The sequence below is a fragment of the Nyctereutes procyonoides genome, unplaced genomic scaffold (assembly GCF_905146905.1).
Source record: "Nyctereutes procyonoides isolate TBG_1078 unplaced genomic scaffold, NYPRO_anot_genome, whole genome shotgun sequence".
In the NCBI taxonomy this organism is placed as follows: domain Eukaryota; kingdom Metazoa; phylum Chordata; class Mammalia; order Carnivora; family Canidae; genus Nyctereutes; species Nyctereutes procyonoides.
Window position 1 is genome coordinate 47,133,906 of NW_026575140.1, and position 19,607 is coordinate 47,153,512.

The 19,607-nt window shown below is 52.9% G+C and overlaps 1 protein-coding gene across 1 annotated transcript in view; it reads right to left on the reverse strand.

Annotated features, from left to right (window-relative positions):
- Nucleotides 1-8,504: 8,504 nt before the first annotated feature.
- The window catches only part of TNFRSF13B (TNF receptor superfamily member 13B), a 71,863-nt gene continuing 60,760 nt past the window's right edge, over nt 8,505-19,607 (reverse strand). The window contains exons 3-6 of the mRNA XM_055305250.1: nt 19,037-19,276; nt 9,722-9,916; nt 9,037-9,253; nt 8,505-8,652 (exon numbers count right to left, since the gene is read on the reverse strand). Of these exons, the coding sequence (XP_055161225.1) occupies nt 8,505-8,652; nt 9,037-9,253; nt 9,722-9,916; nt 19,037-19,276 (800 nt within the window). The remainder of the gene's footprint in view (nt 8,653-9,036; nt 9,254-9,721; nt 9,917-19,036; nt 19,277-19,607) is intronic.

Sequence of the window (19,607 nt, forward strand, 5' to 3'; positions counted from 1 at the left end):
CCTCAGTCATCTGGCCACAAAAAAACACTTGATGCCATGTAGTAGGTGTCTGTTGCAAGTCTGAGGCACCTGTTCATGCAATTTACCTTCTGGACATGCCTATACTCACTCTTCCACATGCCATTCCCAAACATGATAGATGGCCACTGGACAGGCCCAACCTTAAGGCCAAGTGGGTCAGACCACTTGTTTTGTTATGGGATGCTCGGGCTGCCTGGCCAACTCATGTCTTATGATTACATGTTCAATCTGCTAAGTCCAAGAAATAAGCAGGAGCTATTTCTAGAAAGGAGAATACATATCTGAGGAGGAGGACATAGATTGGAGTCGCCCTGAAATCCTGGAGATCTGTGTCATTTCTCTCCTATTGGCTCTTGCTAGAGTCTCCGTAAAGCATCCTTATTTGCCATGGACACTTTGAGTATCATTGGATCTTCTGGATTATAAGATTTGAGTGATAGTATAGCATGTATGACAACCTGAACTTAGGTCCTTATGCAACTGGGAGCCGTATGCTGCCTCTGGAGATGGTCAAATTAACACACTCAACTGTGGTGTATGCTACCTCCAAAACCCAACAAGCCCTGTCAGGAATTGTACCTCTTTCTACAGAGTAGGTGGTATAACTTGCAGCAATTTATGCTTTACCTTGAAGATATCTTGAACAGGCTTCAGACTACTGAGCCCCCAGAAACTTCATTGAGTTGTGGAGGCTTGAGGTTTGGGGCGTTTATTTCTCATGCTTTGGTTCACTTGTCTTATTAAAGCTTCTGTAGGATTTACTACTACTTGCTTATCAGATCCAGCCAGCAAAATGCCATCAATATAGTGGACCAGGGTGATGAATTACGGAATATCAAGGCAGTAGATAATGTATATAGACTCTTACAACAGAAAGCAGAATTAATGTAGCCCTAGTCTATACTGTGAGGGATACTGCTGGCCCTGACACGTAAAAGCAAAGTGCCTTGGTGGTCCTTACAAATTGGTATGAAGAAAAAAAAAACTGCATTCATCAGGTCAATTGATGCATACTTAGTGCCAGGAGCCATGTTGATTTGTTCCAGTAAATGTGGCACCCCTTCTGTGGCAGCAACTGCAACTGGACAGCATTTGATTAGGCTTATAGTAGTCAGCCATCATTCCCACAGATCTGCACAGGCCATACAGGTGAATTAAATGGGACTGTGATTGGTAATACCGCTGCTGTGTCTTTTAATTCTTTGATGGTGTAAATCCAGAGTCCTCCCAGGAGGGGTACCTGGGTGGCTTGGTTGGGCGTCTGCTCTTGGCTCAGGTTATGATGCCGGGGTCCTGGGATTGAGCCCCAAGTTGCCTCCCTGGTCAGCGGGGAGTCTGCTGCTCTCCATCTGTCCCTCCTTCCCTCTCATGCTCATTCTCTAAAATAAAATCTTGTCTTTTTTTCTAAAATAAAATCTTAAAGAAGGAAAGAAAAGACCCCCCCCCCCCCCCCCGCCCCAGGGATACATATTGCTTCTGGTTTACTGTCTTGGTAAGGGAGATGAAGTTCCAGGAATTTCCAGTCCTTCCAACCACAGTAGCCCTCACCTAGCGGATTAAAAGTCACATGGGGATCCTGCCAAAGTGCCAAGTATGCCCACTATACACTTGGGAGCTGGGGGAATAATCAGAATGGGTCAAACATACTTCCATTACAAAAAAAAAAAATCGTACGCACGCTCTCTGGGCAGACTCAGCCAGTGCATGTTTCTCTGCGCTCTCTTTACCCGTCTGCCACAACAGCTGGCAAAGTTCAGTTAGTCTCCATCAACCTGAATATCCTGGGGGAAGGATGACATGGAGGAGAACCTATAGGTGACTGGACAGACATGTGAGCAAGAGATAATTTTTTTTTGATTAAAGAAAAACTATTGTCTTGGGCTGCGTCAATAAAAGAATGATATGTGAAAATGGGGATGGCCCAGATCTAGTCTACAGCGCTTAACATAGCACCTGGTCCACAGTATTCACTGAATAAATGACTCTCCTGCTCAGTGTGGGACTTCGATAACAGATCTCCAGTGGAGTGTGATGGTGAGCAGAAAGAGGCCAGGTCCTGTCCCCGAGGAACTTACAGGAAAGGAAATAAGCATGGACCTAATGTCTTTAAGAATTGTGAACAATTGTGGGTACAGAGTGCTCTGGCAACCTTACAGGGCAGTTGGGGGCCTGGCTGAGGAAGTGACACTTAGCAGGACAGGGGCAACAGTGGTGTGGATGAGGTGGCCCTGTTGATTGTTGTTCCCTCCTCCAGAGGGGGAACCGGATGCTTCAGTCCTGGGAGGGCCTGGGTGTGCACCAAGCATCCACCGCACTCTGACATCTCTGTCTCCTGGGACTCTCAGACTCATGCATTAATACAAACACAAAGTCCCCTCCTGCAATGGGCATGATGGCCAGTGTAATTCAGGGCAAAGCTGAAGCCCCAACCTGGACCAGTCTCCTGGGGCAGGACCCCCTGACTTTCTCCAGGTCCCCAGCTCCCTGTCTGCACACACAACTCTGCCGATGAAGGAGGCATACTCCACCTTTTTCATAAGAAGAAATGTATCCACCTGAAATCTTACACACTTTATCCCAGTGTGGGAGCTCCTATAAGTTGGAGACAAATACTCCTCATGCAGCAAATCTGTGAATACTACTGTGGCCTGATCGGAGCTCCACGTCCCCCGCCCTCCCCGTTTCTGTCAGTGGATCCGTCTGCTCCTGAAAAAGCAGTTTGATGGAGCAGGAAAGGATCTTTTCAGGGGACAAGAGATGAGCACTAGTTGGGGCGCTGCACTCCCTGAGGGTGCTCCTCGGGCTGGTGGTTCTTTTGAGCCCTCTGGCCCCTCGGTTGTAGGATGAGAAGAGGCAGAGCTTAAAATGGGTGATTGGGAAACACTCCTCCCCAATCCTGACATCTGATGAGTCTAGAGATTTTTTTTTTCTCCCTGCTCTCCTGATGGTGATACCAGTCATGAGTGGATGTCCATGCCAGTGGCTAAGAGAGAAAGACGAAATGTAAATAAGTTGCATTTCTATAGAATGTTCAAACTAGTAAAGAGTTTAACAGTGATCCCATTGGGCTCCTGAATTCACTCATTTGGCAACTATTTGATGCCCTGTATCATGCAGGGCTTGTACTGTTATGGACATCAGGAGCGAGAGCCCACAGTCCTGTGCTCACGGAGGGTACAGTCAGTGTGGGGGACACACATATACGTCAGACTGTGCTGAGCTCTGCGTAGAGGCTGGGGCCAGAGCACGACAGCAGTGGGTGTGCTGTTTACACGGGTGGTCACGGGCTCTTCAATAAGACAACCTCCCAGCAGAGTCCTGAAGGAAGTAAGAAACTGAGCACAGGCTATCAGAGGTAGAACATTCCAGGTAAAAGGAACAGCATGTCCTTGAAGATGGGAAGATGAAGGCTCAGAGGGACACCTTAGCGAGCTCCCTTGGCTCCACTGTTGAATCCAGCCCACGCTGTGGTTTCCCGTCAATTCTAAAAGCCACGTCTGGAAGGCTTGGGGGAGAGACACTGTGTGACCACTGCTACCTCTGACCTATGCTGTGGCCTGCTTCTGAGCAGCCAGTGGAAAAATTCCTCCTGGTCTCCAGCCAGGATTTTTCATGCTTTCCATGCCGATGCATTCATGTGGTTTCTCTGCCTTGTCAGGGGCATGTCACCGCATGCTAAGATGCAAGTTCCAGCTTCTCTAATGTTTTCACTTGTGATTTAAACCTTCTCTGTGGTACAGTCCAGTGATTAAGAGACAGGATGTGGAGCCAGGCTACCTGCACATAAATCCTGGTTCTGGGTACCTTTGGGTGAACTACTTAAACTCTTTGAGCCTCATCTAGAAAATGGGGGACACTACTAGTATCCTCTCATAGGATTATTATATGGAAAAAATTTGAGTTAATATGTGGAAAATGCTTAGAAAAATGCGTGGCATGTAGTAAGACTTACATAAATATTTTTTAAAACCCTAAACCTGAAAGCCAAGCTTGGGGCTCTTAGGATCTGTGGTGTGTCTTCTGACTCACAAGGGAAAATGCATACCAAGCCCTTATGTCCATTTCCTAGCATATGTTTGGTATTTTTCCTTTGATGAATCTATAAATGAGGGAGTGTCAACAAAAATTAGGAAGGAGAAACAAGGTATTTTGCTAAGCAGATGGGGGACCTGTCCCTAGTCTCTTGGAAAGAGATCAAATGTCAGGCTGGTGGGTGATATGGCCTGTTTTAGGACCAGACCACTGGTTCTTCACCTGGAGCCACTTGGGAGCCTAAAAAGCCTCTGGATGCCTGGCCCTCCCCATTCTTGAGAATCTGATTTAATTGATCTAAGGTGTGGTGCAGGCATCTGGAATTTTGAGAGGTTTTTTTTTTTTTTTTGCAGATTTTTCCCCCCAGGGATTCTCATTTTCAGCTAAGGCTGAGAACTGCCAGCCCAGATAGCTCATGTAAAACACCAAGAGCCAGAGAAGCACAGCTGGAGGAAATCTCTCTCTTCCCTATCTCCTTTGTACCAAAAATTAATTTTGAGAAGTTTCCAAAATCATTTCTCTGAGATTTTTGAGATTTTAAGAAATCAGGGAAAAGAGAAACTGCTGGGGGTGGGGGGAGGGGGCTCTGAGAAGGTGGCATTTGAGCTGACTTTTGTACAATAGGAGCACCCCCTCCATGCCTGGATGGCTCAGCGGTTGAGCACCTGCCTTCGGCTCAGGGTGCGATCCCAGAGTCCCGGGATCGAGTCCCACATCGGGCTCCTTCCATGGAGCCTGCTTCTCCCTCTGCCTATGTCTCTGCCCCTCTCTCTGTGTCTCTCATGAATAAATAAATAAAATCTTTTTTTTTTTTTTTAAAGGAGCACCCCCTCCAACCTGGGTGAAGATGCAGGGAAGCACATTCCTGGTAGAGGGAACAGCAAACGCAAAGGCCTCAGGGCAGGAGGATGAGGGTGAGTGGGGCTGCAGGGTGGTGGGTGCCCTGGAGTGTGATATGAGCTGAGTTTGAGAGGAGGCCAGGGGCCAGAACACATGGGCTCAGAGGCCCCTGTAAAAGCTGGAGATTTTTTTTTTTTTTTAAGCTGGAGATTTTGTTCTGTCTCAAGAACCCATGAGAGAAAAAAAAAAAAAAAAAAAAAAAAAAGAACCCATGAGAGAGTTTTAAGCAGTGAAAAGATGTGATGTCATTGATATTTTTATAAGATCACCCTGGCTTCCAAGGCCACCTAGGAAGGAGAAAGCCAGAGAGAAGGCCACTCCTTCTCAAATGATAATATAGCTGGATAATCCACACAACCATATCTTCTCTGAGCCCATCTGTGAGCTAAAGTTGCAGGGCAACCGACTAGCCTGGAGTCTAAGGAAGGCAGGTGCCTCCAAGGAGAGAAGGGACATGAACAGTGGCCACCTGTGGCCAGGTGCAAGGAAGAAGGCAAAGCTGCCATGAAAATGGGCAAGAGCAAGTCCTCCCATGATTTGAAGGCTTGCATGAGAGCACAGAACTTCTGGGAAAGTCAAACAAGTGGAGTTGATACCCACTTGCAGGTGCTTCTCCATAGACTTCCACTGGACCTCATAAAAACCAGGCACCAGGCAGGGACCACAGGAAGCCTCCATCAGAGGAGCAGGTGTGGGGCCCTGGCTGCTGGAAGTATTCACAGCCCTCCAGACTCTTCTTTCCCAACAAACCAAAGCTGGGGAAGGGGCTGTGAACTCAGGATACAGATGATATACCCACTGTGGGCAGTAGGAAGGCAAATACCCTCTACTCCATCTAGGGGCAGGAAACTGTCCATTCCCAGGGAGGGAAGCATCACGGGAAAAGGCTCAGCCCCTCAGCCCAGGAACATGGCCTGCCTGACACCAGGATGGAAGGTGGCTCCGCCACCTGTCAGGTGGGCCAGCACCAAGTGATGTAATGGTAGACTTACCACCTACAGAGAGCAAAGAATGGAGAAATAGCCTCTTTAGGCAGTGGCACACAGGGAAGGTGTAAAGCCGAGTTCATAGCAGGAATATCACCAGCCCAGCCACCCCCTGCCACCAAGAACATGGTAACACCGGGGCACTTTGCAGCTAGCAAGGCACGAAAGGTGACTGTAACAACAAAACCCAAACCCAGCTCAGCTCCTAGCTTGGCTGACTTGACTGCTCACACTGACAGCCTGGCAGGAGAAGAGGTGTGTCCGTTTGCAGGCATCCCTACCTCTTCCTTCTGTCTGACTGCTGCCCCACACAGATCCGGCATTCCTTAAAGAAATACAAGACACACAAGTGAGCAAGTGAAAACAATGCACTGCTGAGAGACAAATCACTCCACAGAGCCAGGGTCAGAAGTGATCTGGACGTTGAAGCTATTAGGCAGGGATTTGTAATAGGGTGGGCTTGGCAAGTATGGCCTGAGGTTCGAATCTGACCTGCCTCCTGTTTCTAGAAGTAGTTTTATGCAACACAGCCATCCTTGCTTGCTCGATGCTGTCTATGACTGAATGGGCCCTACAGTGGCAGGGCTGAGTAACCGTCTGGCAGCCGTAGCAGGAACCGAATGGTCCTGAAGCCCAAGATACTCACTTTCTGATCCTTTTCAGCAAAGCTTGCTGAGCCCTGGGCTGGGGGACAGGGAGGTGACAGAGAGGCCAGGGAACGCTGGTGTACTCACCCAGGGGAGCAGTGACAGGAGCCTGGCTCCAAGCCTATGACAAGTGGCAGGAGTCAGAATAGATGCTTCAGATAGAACCAACAGAATTTTATCCAGAGCATGTATAAAATGGACAGTATTTAGAGTTTCAGATTTACTGTCTACCAACGAGATCCCTGTATTAAAACACATATGTGCAAGCATGTGCGCACACGTACACACACACACACACACACACCAAAGAGCAATCAAACGACTGACAAAAACCAAGATAAGTTTGGTCTGATGGCTGCCAGGATCGGACACTCAGCACCTTACGTTTTCAGCAGCCCTGACTTCCCCCCACAGTACCAGAAACATCCCCTAGAGTCTCTGGGTTTGGATGGGTAGAGCTGGAAAACTTGAGAAGAGGTAGAAAGCCGCACACCTTCCAAGGGAGCCTTCCCGCCTAAGCGGCACCTGTGAGGTTCCCAAATGTGCCATTATCTTGTCACCACACTGGGACATCTACATCAGCTACAGGGCTTTAGTGTCAATCCTGTAATAGGATCAGCTACTGGCAAGGACATGGCTGTAGGAAACACTGCAGCCAGGGTGTCACCACTTGCCTTGCGGGGGCTGGCTGTGCCACAGACACGTGTCTTGGGCAGACACTTTTTAGAAGCCAACTTGCTTGTCATAAAGATGAAGCAGAGGTGGGCTTGGGCAGGGCCTGTGTTATGGGCTGAATGATGTCGTCACCCCCCCCCCCCCAGTTCATGTGTTGAAGCCCTAACCCTCAGTTCCCCAGAATGTGACCTTATTTGGATACAGAATCTTTACAGAGGTGATCAAGTTAAATGAGGGGTGGGGGTGGGCCCTAATCCCATATGACTGGTGTCCTTGTACAAAGGATAGAATTTGACTCCAGACACAGAGAGGAAGATGCAGGCCAAGCACAGTGGCCCTGAACAGATGGTTCCCTTCCGGCCCTCAGAAGGAAGCGGCTCCTGCTGGCACCTTGATTCCAGATGGCACACCTGGAGAAGTGGGGGACAGAGACTTTTGCCTTTAGACCACCCAGTGTGTGCTACTTTGTTACAGCCGCCTCAGGAAGCCGAGACAGCCTGTTAGCCTTTGGAGGGTGGATAGATGGAGCATCAGGCACCCTGTCTACACCTCCCAAAGTGTGTTATGTGAACCTCTGGTGCACGTAGCTGTGCAAGGTAATGTTGGGCGGCATAGGATGAATCATTTTAATTTACATAATTGTGTATTTCTCTTACTGTGTAAATGCTTCTAAGAATCATTATGCATTTTCAGTGCCACTGAAATACAGATTTCAATGCTACTACAAATAAAAAATATAGGTAACATCGAAAATGTGTGGATGCTCAGATATTCTTAGTGTTATCACTCATAAAATTCAACATGAGGTTAAAGTAGGGCTAGAAGAAAAGGGGAGTTAATATAAAGAATATTAAGCCATGAGACGTGCAGGTTGGTAGCTAGGTGAGGCCAAAGGTGCGTGCAAATGAGAAGGCTCCTGGGGAGGGGGGCAGACAAAGAGCCTCGGGCTCTCAGAGCAGCTTGGCGCCCTGGGCTCAGCCTGCACCTTCCTGTCCACCCCTAGCCCACTACACACACACACACACACACACACACACACACACACACACATACACACACGTTGCACCATGCTTCACCATGCCTAAGGAGCCACAGTGGGGACTTTGTTTTAGAAAAGAAATGCAGGTGTGCCCAGCCCTCCTGTAGGAGGCACACTGGCTTCGCTCCATCCTTTGGCTTTCCCTCTTAAATGAAAGCGCACAGCAGAGTCCCGTGTGTGCCCGCTGCCTCCCACGGGCACCGGTCACCGAGCTCGGCGGGTCCTGAGCCTGGTGGGGATGGTCAACTCGCAGGTCTTCGGAAACCAGGCGGCTTCGCTGCGGTGGAGCCTTGAGCCCAGGGAGGCGAGCGGGAGAGGTGGGACCTCCAGAGTCACCGCAGGGGAGACACGACTGAAAGCAGGGATAGGGAGGAGTGGGCAGCCCGAGAAGGTTTTATTTCTAAGGAAGGGCTCCTGGGGGCTGTGTCCGGCAGGCAAGGATGACTTCACTGCAGGTATGCAGGGGTGGTGACCTGCAGTGGACACGTGGGATAAAGACGGTGACCGACCTGTTCCCTGCCTCCCTCGCATCTCTCTTCCCTCCCCTGTCTCACCCTCCCTCCTCCACCCTCCCCACCTCTCCCCCTCCCTCCTCACCTCTCCCCCTCCTCATCTCTCCCCCTCCCTCCCCACCTCTCCCCTCCCTCCCCCCTCCCCCTCCCCCCCAGCCGTCCCCCAGGCTCACCCTGCCCCCCGTCGTCAGGCAGCGGGGCCTCCCTCCTGGGCGGGGGCGCACAGGACCTCGAGGCCGCGGTCCGGGGCGCGCGCGCAGGGCCGAGCGGGGGCGCCGAGGCCGAGGAGCCCGCGCCGCCCCGAGGGCGCCGTGTCGGGGGTCCCGGGCGCGCCCGCGCTCTCCTGGGTGGGCTGCCTGCGCTCCGGGAAGCAGAAGCTGCACGTCTCCACCGGCTCTGGCGGCGGCGCGCCCGTGGCGCTGCCCGCTTCCATCCAGTGATCTGCGGGAAGGGCGGAGGGCGATGGCGTTGGCCTTGGCGCCCGCCCGTCCTCGAGCGCCCTGCCCCGAGGGACCCGCGGCCAGTTGGTGGGCTTCCCGCGGTCGGCAGATGCCGGCTCGCCCACTCCCCAGCGCCTGCTGCCTTTCTGCTGGGAAGGAACAGGTTCCGCCCCTTGGCCGACCACCCCCTGGCCCCCCAGGGGGACCACCTCCTCCAGGTTTCAGCCCCGGAAGCCCTGCGCGGGGCCAAGCCCGCGGCCGGCAGCCCACACCCACCCTTCCTCAGGTCTTGATGTCGAACTGATCTCACCGAGACAGAAAAAGTACTGCAGGGATGTGCCCCAGGCCTTTGTCAGGGAGGGCTGGCAAAATGCTGTCCATTTGGAAGCAGGGCCAGTGCCAGGACAGAAGGCCGACCAGCAGATTGTCCCACAGGCCCTGGGAGTCTGAGGGCCCGATCTGTGCTCACCCTTGGAGGACTTGGCCTGGGACCGGCATGGTGCTGGTGAGGGCTGGCAAGAGAATTGGTCCCCTCTCCTCTTGAGGAAGCAGGCCACCGCCAGGATGAAGCAGCAGATGATGGCACAGAGGCAGAGCCCCAGAGTGCTGTAGACCAGGGCCAACTGTTCGGTGCTCAGCTTCAGCCCTGAGGGGTGCCACAAAGCTCCCATGAGGCACAAGATTGGGAGGGGCTCTTCACCTCCCAGGGCCCTTCTCTGAAGTGTCCCCGCAGGCTAGCAGCCCCTTGTCCTGCAATCTTTCTTTTCCCTCATTGGGCCCAAGCAAGCCACATGGCCGTCCCATCCACCTGCCCCCTTGGAGCAGAGCCCTCAGCCCCAGCATGTTGTCCACCTGTCTGGCTCCTGGAGAAGTTGATTCCCGGCCTCACTCAGGCTTGCCTGGTGTGGACCCTTCTCTAGACTCTGGAGACAATCAGCCCTCTCCACCCCAGGCTGGTAGCAACTTCTGCTAAGAGCTCAGAGCTGGACACCTCTGGAGCTGGCTCTGTGTGCCATCTGCTCTTTCCCATAGGACCTAGATCGGGCCAGTACCAGAGGTGGATGGATAAGTGAAGAGACAATAGTCCTGGGCAGATGACTCTGCCCTAACCTGGGCCTTCCTCCAAGAGGTGGCCTTCCTGGGGAAGCAGACTTCGAGAGTGGGACAGGTCCAGTTGCTAATGAATCTGGGATAGCAAACCAGGAGGGCCCAGGAGAACTGGGGTGCTGGTCACCCCACTTCTCAGGGCCTTGAGCCTCTGGTTTGGATGCCAGAGGAAGACTCAGCTCTGAACCAAAGCCCTCCCCTTGAAATTTTTCCTGGCCCCTGGAATCAGGGCACCCCCTAGGCCCCAGGTGGAAGGACAGATGGGCCAGAGTCAATACATGTATGTAATACACTGATGATGTGGATGACCCCCTGAGCCCTTACTACGTTCAGGCCCTCTGGGGAGTGGCCCCCGTGATTCCCCTGCTCCTGGGAAGGAGGATTGATGACTCCACCTTTGGGTATTGAGATAGAACTCATATGCATCAAATTCTTCATTCTGAGCAACTCAGTGGGTTTTAGTATATTCACAAGGTTCAGTAACCGTCACCACCATCTGATTGGGAGATATTTCCATTACCCGTGAACTCACTGGTAGTCACTCTGAATGTCCCTTGCCCCAGCCCCTGACAGCCCCTAATCTACTGTCTCTGTGATATCTATTCCGGGCATTTCATATGAATGGAATCATACAAGTTGTGTCCTTCTACGTCTGGCTGCTTTCGCTGAGCATGTTTTCAAGGCTGATCCACACTGTCGTGTGTGGCAGGACTGTACTCCTTCCTATGGCTGAATCATGCTCCATTGTATGGTCATAACATGTTTAGCCGTTCATCTGCCGATGGACGTGTGGGTTGTTGTCATGTTTTGCTATTGTGAATAGTGCTGCTGTGAGCATTTGCATGCAAGTTTTCATGCAGACACATGTTTTTAGTTTTCTTGGGTTATACCTAGGAGTGGAATCTCTGGGTCAAATGGTAATTCTCTGTTTAAGTTTTTGGGGAATGTCCAGCAATGGCTGCACCATTTTACATTCCATTTTGCAGGTGACAAAACCGATTCAGAGTCACACTGTTCCTGGTCACAGATGCCACTGGGAGTAGGTCTGATGGGCTCTGGGCCAGTGTTCTGGGCTGGCCACACAGAGGCAACGAGAAGGACACCACTCCCTACACACGTACCTCAGAATCCCGAGTTTTATAAAGTGACAGAACTGGCAGGTGCCACCCTGACATTTACAGAGGGAGAACAGGGGCTCTGGGCAGTGCTGTCCTTTGTGCCCCTTGCCCAGAGCTCAGGAAGGCCATGGGACGGGGGGAAGCAAAGGACCCCCAGCAGGGCACACCCACTATACTCGGGTGCTACAGATCTGGAGACCAAGGCCCTCAGAGGAAAAAGGAAGCAGGGAAGGGTCACAGGGCAGAGGGCAGAGCCAGGAAACCGTTCGCATTTCCCAACTTCCAGGTCTTTCTGTCTGTCTACTGCTCCTACTCGCCTCCGACACAAAATGACAACATCAGATGGCTGAATCCACAGGGGAGAGGCCAGCAGCCTTCATTCACGTCAGAGATGGAATGCCCGGCCGCCAGATTGCTGGGTACAAATGAACTGCCACGTAGATTCAAGGAGAGTCTTAACAGCTGCGTAGTTCAGATGTTCTCAGCACGAATTCTAACACCCAAACCTGGCAGCAAGTATTCCCGGATGGTCCCCAAAGAAACGCCTCCCCATACGTAGCCTCCCTTCAAAATGGCTGGGCTGGGCCTCCCTGCAGCCAGTGGGAGGCAGCAGCTCCCTCTGTGCCCGTCCTGGCCTGAGCCCTCCGAAGGCCTGGCAGCCCTGGCTTCTGCCCAGGGAGAGGTCACGTGGGGAGGAGCGTGGCCGGTCAGCCCAGCCTCCCACTTGGAGCCAAGCCTCCAAGTGACTCCATCCTCCCACCACCTGCCTGCGGCTGCACACAAACCCCGAGTGGACACCAGACCTGCCCAGCTGAGCCCAGGAACCCACAGAACCCTGCAAGATAATGAAGGGGTTATTTGTAGGCCACTAAGTTTTTGGTGGCTTTTGGAGGCTGCAGTAGACAAACAGCTTGGCGATTGTGCTCCGGACAATCCCCACTGCTCTTCACCCCTCTGCCAGAAGCAGCGATCTGCGGCTTCCCGCGGACCTGCTGGTGACTTGTCCCTAGTACATGCTTCAGAGCCCCCAAACGAGGAAGGGAAGCACAGGTTAAAAGTACAGGTGTCCCATCTATCTCACAAGAGCACCTCGTTTGCTGGTAGTGGTAGGGGGAGAAGTTTGAGGGCCATTTGGCACCATCTACCAACATGGGGAACACCCTTTCCCGATTCCCGTGGATTCCCCAACTTCACTTCCAGGGCCACATCCCACCCACACAGACACAGGGTTTGCTGGAGCTTTGTTCAGAGCAGCAGCCTGGGTCGTCCTAAAATGGCCCAGTCCCCAAGAGGTATGCAGCAAAAGCAGGAGGTGAGCACTTTGGATGCCAGCAGTGGTGTGAACCACATAAGAAGCTGAAGATGTGCCCTAGATGAGGAAATGTGGGAAGGTAGGTCCCATGCCCAGTATAGAGCCCGACATTGGGCTCGATCTCACAGCCCTGAGATGAAGACCTGAACTGAGATCAAGAGTCAGACACTCAACCAACAGCCTCCTAGGCGCCCCTCTTCCTTTTCTTTTCTAAATGATTTGTATGTGTGTCATCTATTCAAAACAGAGAAAGGACTCGAAGCTGCTCTGGTCTCCCACATGTCCAAAGGACCGTGTAAAGGCCGACCAGAAGGCCAAGGAAGTCATAGAGTCCCAGCAGCTGGAGGTCCCATGAATGGGAGAGCCGTCCCCTGCTTCTTTCTGTACCACCTGAATGGGGCCTGGCCCTGCGTCTGGCAGCTGGGAGCACCAAGACGCTCCTGGGGTGGAGGGTGTGTGTGTGCCCTTCTCTGCCCTCCTATGTTCAATCACGAAGGTCTCTTGTGTCACGACCTCAGAAGTTGCCTTCTCTTGGCCCTCAGTGCCCCAACCCCCCACAGGGCAGAGAGGCCTTGCCCTGTCCTTCCCTCTCTGCTGACCCCGGGAGCAAAGGGACACAATCAAAGTTATCGTGGGGGCAGCCCCGGTGGCCCAGCGGTTTAGCAACGCCTGCAGCCCAGGGTGTGATCCTGGAGACCCTGGATCGGGTCCCACATCAGGCTCTCTGAATGGTGCCTGCTTCTCCCTCTGCCTGTGTCTCTGCCTCTCTCTCTCTGTGTGTGTGTCTCTATGAATAAAAAAAATAAAAAAAAAAAAGCAAAGTTATCGTTATCGTGGGTAAAAGGAAGGGATGCATTCTCTGTTCTGGTCCCGAAATCAAGTCCTGAGGACACAGCCCCTGGAGGTGCAGGTCCCGAGAACTACCTGCAGAGGGCACCACACACAGCTTCTGGCCGCCAGAGCCAGGCTGGCCCTCCCGCTGGGACAGTTTATTTCCAAGCGGTTTTTTGTTTTTGTTTTTGTTTTGTTTTGTTTTGTTTTACTGCCTTCTAAGCCTTCTCACATCTAAAAATAGAATTTCCCCAGACTGCTGCGGTCCCCGGCTCCGGCTCCGGTGGCCAGATGGTCAATGTTATGGCTCGTCGCGTAGGGGCAGAGCAAAGCGGCCTCTGTGGAGGGGGCCCAGGTGGCACGGCCTCAGAAGGATGCAGCCGAGGGCCCTGCAGCCACACTGCTTGAGTTCAATGTGGCTTTGGACACTGCCCTCAGCTTCCTCAGCCCTCAATTTTCTCTGTAAAATGGGGAATGGGATTCCTGCCAGCATTGCTTAGCATCTGCAAGGTGGTGCAAATAAATGTATATGAGGCAGGTAGGCCTGGGGGGCTGATGCTGCTGCTCCTCCCCAAGTGTCCCCACTCCTCCACTGCTCAGCCAGGGGGGGTTGTCTGCAGGAAGGAGGGAGGCAAGGTCCCTCCTTCCAGCTCCCTCCCCACAACCCTGGTTCCTTCCATCCCCCCAAAGAGATGTCCCCTCGGAACCTGCAACTGTGACCTTATTTGGAAAGAAGAAAGTTTGTGTAATTAAGTTGACCTCAAGAAGAGGTCATCTGGATACGGGTGGGCCCTAAATTCAGTGACAGGCGCCCCTATAACAGGAGAAAGGATGGTCGCGCAGTGAGGCCGCATGAGGACCATGAGGATGGAGGCAGGGACTGCGGGGAGGCTGCCTCAGAGCGCCAGCAGCGGGAAGGGGCAAGGAAGGAGCCTCCCCTCGAGCCTGGGAGGGAGCATAGCACTGCCGGCCCCTCGAGTATCAGCCTTCCAGCCTCCAGAACAGCGAGAGAGGACATGTGTGCCCCAGTTTCAGAGCAGCCACAGGACACTAACACAGCCGGCCCAGGAAGGGACCCACATTGTGCTCTTCCCACCCAACCAGGTCTGTGCCCCCAGATCAGAGCCATGGAGGCCTCCAGAGAGCCCCTGGAGGTCGGTGCGGTTATCATCGTTGCAGGTGGGGACTGTTAGGCACAGGTGTTCCAGAAGCTTCTCCGGGTCACCCAGGGAGGTGGGCTGGAATCCAGGTGCTGGCAGTCTGGCACAGCGCCCTGCTGCCAACATGCCCAGAGCACTTAACCTGGACCCCGGGGGCCCGTGGAGAGTCTGGGGGCTTCATGGACGTGGATGAGAAAAACACATCGTTAACCCCACCGATGGCCCCTGAGATTTAGCCTTTGCTTCCGCTGCACGTGGAGGCTGAAGCCCCACGTGGTATGAGCAGGAGTGTGGCTTTGTCCATTGAGGAACCCGGGGTATCTCTGCACCCCGCGCCGTGGCTTCAGCAGCCTGCGCCGCCTCTGAGCTTAGCCGTCGTCTGGACCCACTGTCCGCATCCAGCCCGCCGCTCCGCCTGGCCATCGGCCGCGTTGCTGGAGGCGCACAGATTCGTTCTGATTTGTGCAACACCGCGGTAATATTTTGATTTAATGTGTGATTTCATTTAGTATTTCCAGATGCTATCGTGAAGAGTGTCTCGACATCATTGGCATCTCTGTAACCCTATGTGCTTTGTTTGATGCGCTTTAAAATGCTTCGCAGCCTGGCTCCCCGGTGCTGAGTCGTCCCAGAGCCCGAGCGGCTTGCCATGCTTGACGCCTCCACCCCTGTCCGGACCTGAGGGCCCTTCCGTTGCCCCCCAGCCCGCGCCATTGCACTGCCCCTCGAGGACGATCCAGGCCCTTGTCAACAGCCCAGACAGCCTCGCGGGGTCCCTTCTGCCTTTGCCAGCGTCCACCCTCCAGTGGCCCCGGGGGATCTCCCTGCAGCCTAGTCCCCACCCTCTGGGACCCTGGCTGCCCTGACTCCAGGAACGCAGCAGTGTCCCCAGCCTGGCAGATAGGACCCTCTGTCATCGAGCGTCTGATCCTCCCCCAGGGCCCTGGGTGCTCCTCTGTTCCCTCCACCCCTGAGCCCGGTGCCCACCTGCCTTTCCCTAGAAGCCGGGCAGCCCCTGGCCATGCCGTCTGCTCAAGGAGAGGGGACATTCCCTCCACCTTGCTGAGCCCTCCGAGAGTACCCCTGAGCTAGCAGCAGGACCCCGTATGTTGATGTTCCAAGCTCCCCACTCTGCACCACACCGGGCCAGCTGACAGGAAAATCGAGGGGCTCTCGCCCTCAGTGCCAGTGGCAGATGCCAACCCTGCATGTCCCCCTGCACATGGGAACTGTCACCTGGCCACCCCTGCCCACAACAAAACCCCAGGCAGGGCTCCTTCATCATGCCAGCTGTCCGGCTTGCTCCCTTGAATGCCTCACTATGTGGACCGAGAGACTTCTATACCCTCTTGGCCAGTGGGTGGTATCATCAATCTCAACATCCAAAGCAGCCACACTTTTGGGTGGGGGTCCCTCCTGCCTCTGCGGTCCCTCCCACCAGGCTGGGAGCCTCTGATGCAGAGATGAAGTGTCATTCTCCTCGGATTTCCCTTCTAGCAGAGATCCTCTTCACGGCACAGCAACTTTACTACTGAGCATCTGTACAGCATTGCTGTTCCCTCTGCCTGGAATACTCTCCCTCCACTTTGTCTCTTAAACACACGTTTTTCTTTTTAAATGAGCAGTTGCCATGTGCTTGGTGGGCACTCATTGATCCTGATGACCGTTCTCTTGTAATCTTCACAATGACTCCGTGAAGATGTATGACCTCATTCTCACAGAACCAAGGCTCAGAGAGGTTAAGTAACTTGCTCAAGGCCCCACAGTTGGTGAGGGATGCAACTGGGGTCTGGCTCCACGGCCTCCAGCATCGCTCTAGTCCGCCTTGAAAGCCCCTCCTCAGAGAAGACTGCCTGCCTTGCCCCTATAGCACCCCTGGCGGGTGACGTTGCCACCATGCACGGAGATGAATTCATTGTTGCCTGAGTCTTATCTATTGTCTGTCTCTCCCATTCGACTGTGACTTCTATGGGGTTAGGGACAGGATCTGCCTTGCTCTTGCCAACTCACCCATGCATAGCAAAGCCTCACAGCGATGTGTCAAACGAAGGAATGATGATCTGGAAAGACTGCACAAGAGATGTAGAGAAGACTGGAGGTGGGGCCTGGCAGGGATGGGGACTTAGCCGGGGGATGGCAGGCTTGGGGGAGCTCCCAGAGAGATGGGATCACATTGGCTCCACCGCTGGCTGCAGCCAGAGGCAGCCTGGCCACATAGCATCCTCCAGTCCATGCTCTCAGACAGGTGCACACCTGGCCTTCCCCGTGTGTGGCCCTGCTACTTCCTGCTCATCATCCCCCAAGCCCAGCTCCGGCCCCACCAGCACACCCACATGTCAGAGGAGACCAGAACGGACCCAAACCTCAGGCCTCCGGTCATTAAGGCCACAGCAAGACGGTCATTAAGCCACCGAGTCCCTGCGAGGGCATGTGGTCTCCTCGGCTCTGCCATGGTATGAATGGGACAGCTAACGCTGCAGGCTCGGGCATGACCTGTCATGTTGACCCCACTGGCTCCCCACCATGCTCTCACACACCCTCATCGCACATCCTGAGGAATCTATCCCTGGAGCCAAGATGAGGCTCCCAGATTCTACCCAGTGCCCTCCAGGGATGAGGCTTGGCGGAGAGTCACAAACAAGAATAGCTAATCATGTCCCACGGGCGGCAGATGACGCTCAGGAAGTGACAGTCCCATGAATGCCACTCTGGGATTTTTGATCTTGCAAGGTGGATACACTTTGGCACCCACAGACCTGGCCTGAATCCCAGCTCAGCATTGCTCATGCACTCATTGTACGAATCTCAGAAATCACTCTGAATTTTGAGGCTCAGTTTCTCGATCTGCAAAATGGGCAGAATTGATCTGAAGGGGACCTTAATGCATCAAAGATGGGAAAGGTCTAGGTTTTTGGCTGAAAGAATCCAAAGACATCGCCAAGTGTAGGTTGGACATACAGGTCACCAGATGTTGGAGGAGCAGGTCTGCCCCCACCCCCAGCCCTACTTCCTGATTCTGTACATCACTCCCTCTTGTATCCATGCCCTTCTGCATGTTAATCTGCAGTTCTCAGGAGAGAGAGGCTGTGCTAGATTAAAATCAGCCACAAACTCACCATGGCTACAAGTTCTCTATATCTCCTCCCACCAAAAGGTAGCCTCTGTTTTCCCACCCTTGAATCTGATTGGCTTTGCGATTCAGCAGTGAGGATGTAGTGCATGTCCCAGCCTAGTGACAGCAAGCTTTGTGTTTCTGCCTCTTACACTTCTGCCATCATGAGAGGGACATGCCTTGTCAGTCTGCTGGTCCCAGGAATAGGATAAGAGACACATGGTGCAGAGCCACCTCTAGCTGAGCCAGCTGAACCCAGCTGACCCCAGCCCAAACCCAGACACATGAGAATTATAAGCCACTGATTTTTGGGACTGTTTGTTACACAGCAACCACCTACTGACAAGAGAACAGAAAGGAGTAAAAGACCACAATCTAACCAAGTAGAATTTGGGGATGGGCAACCTCCATTATCAGGGCACATGATACCTGCCCTCCCTTTGGTATCTTGGCACTAGGATCTGGAGCCATGGAAATGAAGTGAAGAAAGTCACAACAGAGGAAAGAAACCAGTCATAGCTCCAGGAGCTTCGGGCTTCTTGTCTCTCCACTGATAGACTGAGAGCTCTGTAACTAAGTCAAGTGTTTATTGATCTACGTGGCATTCCTGTCCCATCCTTTCTGACACCACAGAGCAGGGTAGGTAAGCTAAGAGGTGTTTTCTGGGAGGATAATTAGACACTTTCAATGCTCCGCACTTAGTAGATGCCCAGTTCAAGGGACCCTTCTCATTACCTCCCAAGTGGCCAATCCCCACTATCAATCATTTTGTAATACTTCTTTCCTTCTCATTCTTAGGAAGTCCCCATTGTCTTTAAATGGAATCAGAGATCTTGCTCATGAGGTTAGCTCTGCTGGTTATTTTCAGATCTGTGTTTTCAGAACTCATTTAGCCTCTGTTATAAGCTCTCAATGATCAGACCGTTTTTTCCTCCTGCTTCCTTTGGGCCCACAAATGTCTAGATATTTTGCTTAAAATTTTTTTCTATCCTGAAATGACCCTCCCCTGCCTTCTGGCCATTTGCCTGGACTCTGGACTTCCTGCTTTGCAGACCATTGTTATTTATGCCTGACACTCCGCATTCCACCTGCTGGGATCCTCAGACACTATGCCAGCTGACCTGGGGGGAGGGAGGGAGCTTACCTGCCTCCGAGCCTCTGTGCTCTGTTCCCTGGTACCTTCCCAAGTTGTCTGACCTGGTTTCAGCTTCCCCAGCTCGCTGTCTCCTGAGCTCTGGTGGGAGGTTCACGTGGCTCCTGAACTTGTTCTCACAGAAATATGTGCATTGCTTGGGATGACGTCCGCAGATGGAGGCACAGCTGATGCAGTTCCTCAGGAGCTGGTCATAGTAGCTGCCTTCCTCCTTGCGGCAACTGAGTGACTCTAGGAGACAGAAATAAGTGATGCTATTGGGGAAGACCTGCAGGCCCTGTGAAGTTGGCCTTCAAGGGCATCACAGTTTACAAAAATTATGATTCAATTCCCCAAAAGCAATTCCAGAGTAGTGCAACTCCTTACCCAATATGTAAATGGAAGGCTATACATTGTCCTCTAAGTTTTATTTTAGCTGCAATATATACATTTTTTTTAAAAAGATATTATTTATTTATTCATGAGACACACAGAGAGAGGCAGAGACACAGGCAAAGGGAGAAGCAGGCTCCATGCAGGGAGCCCGATGTGGGACTCGATCCCTGGACCCTGGGATCACACC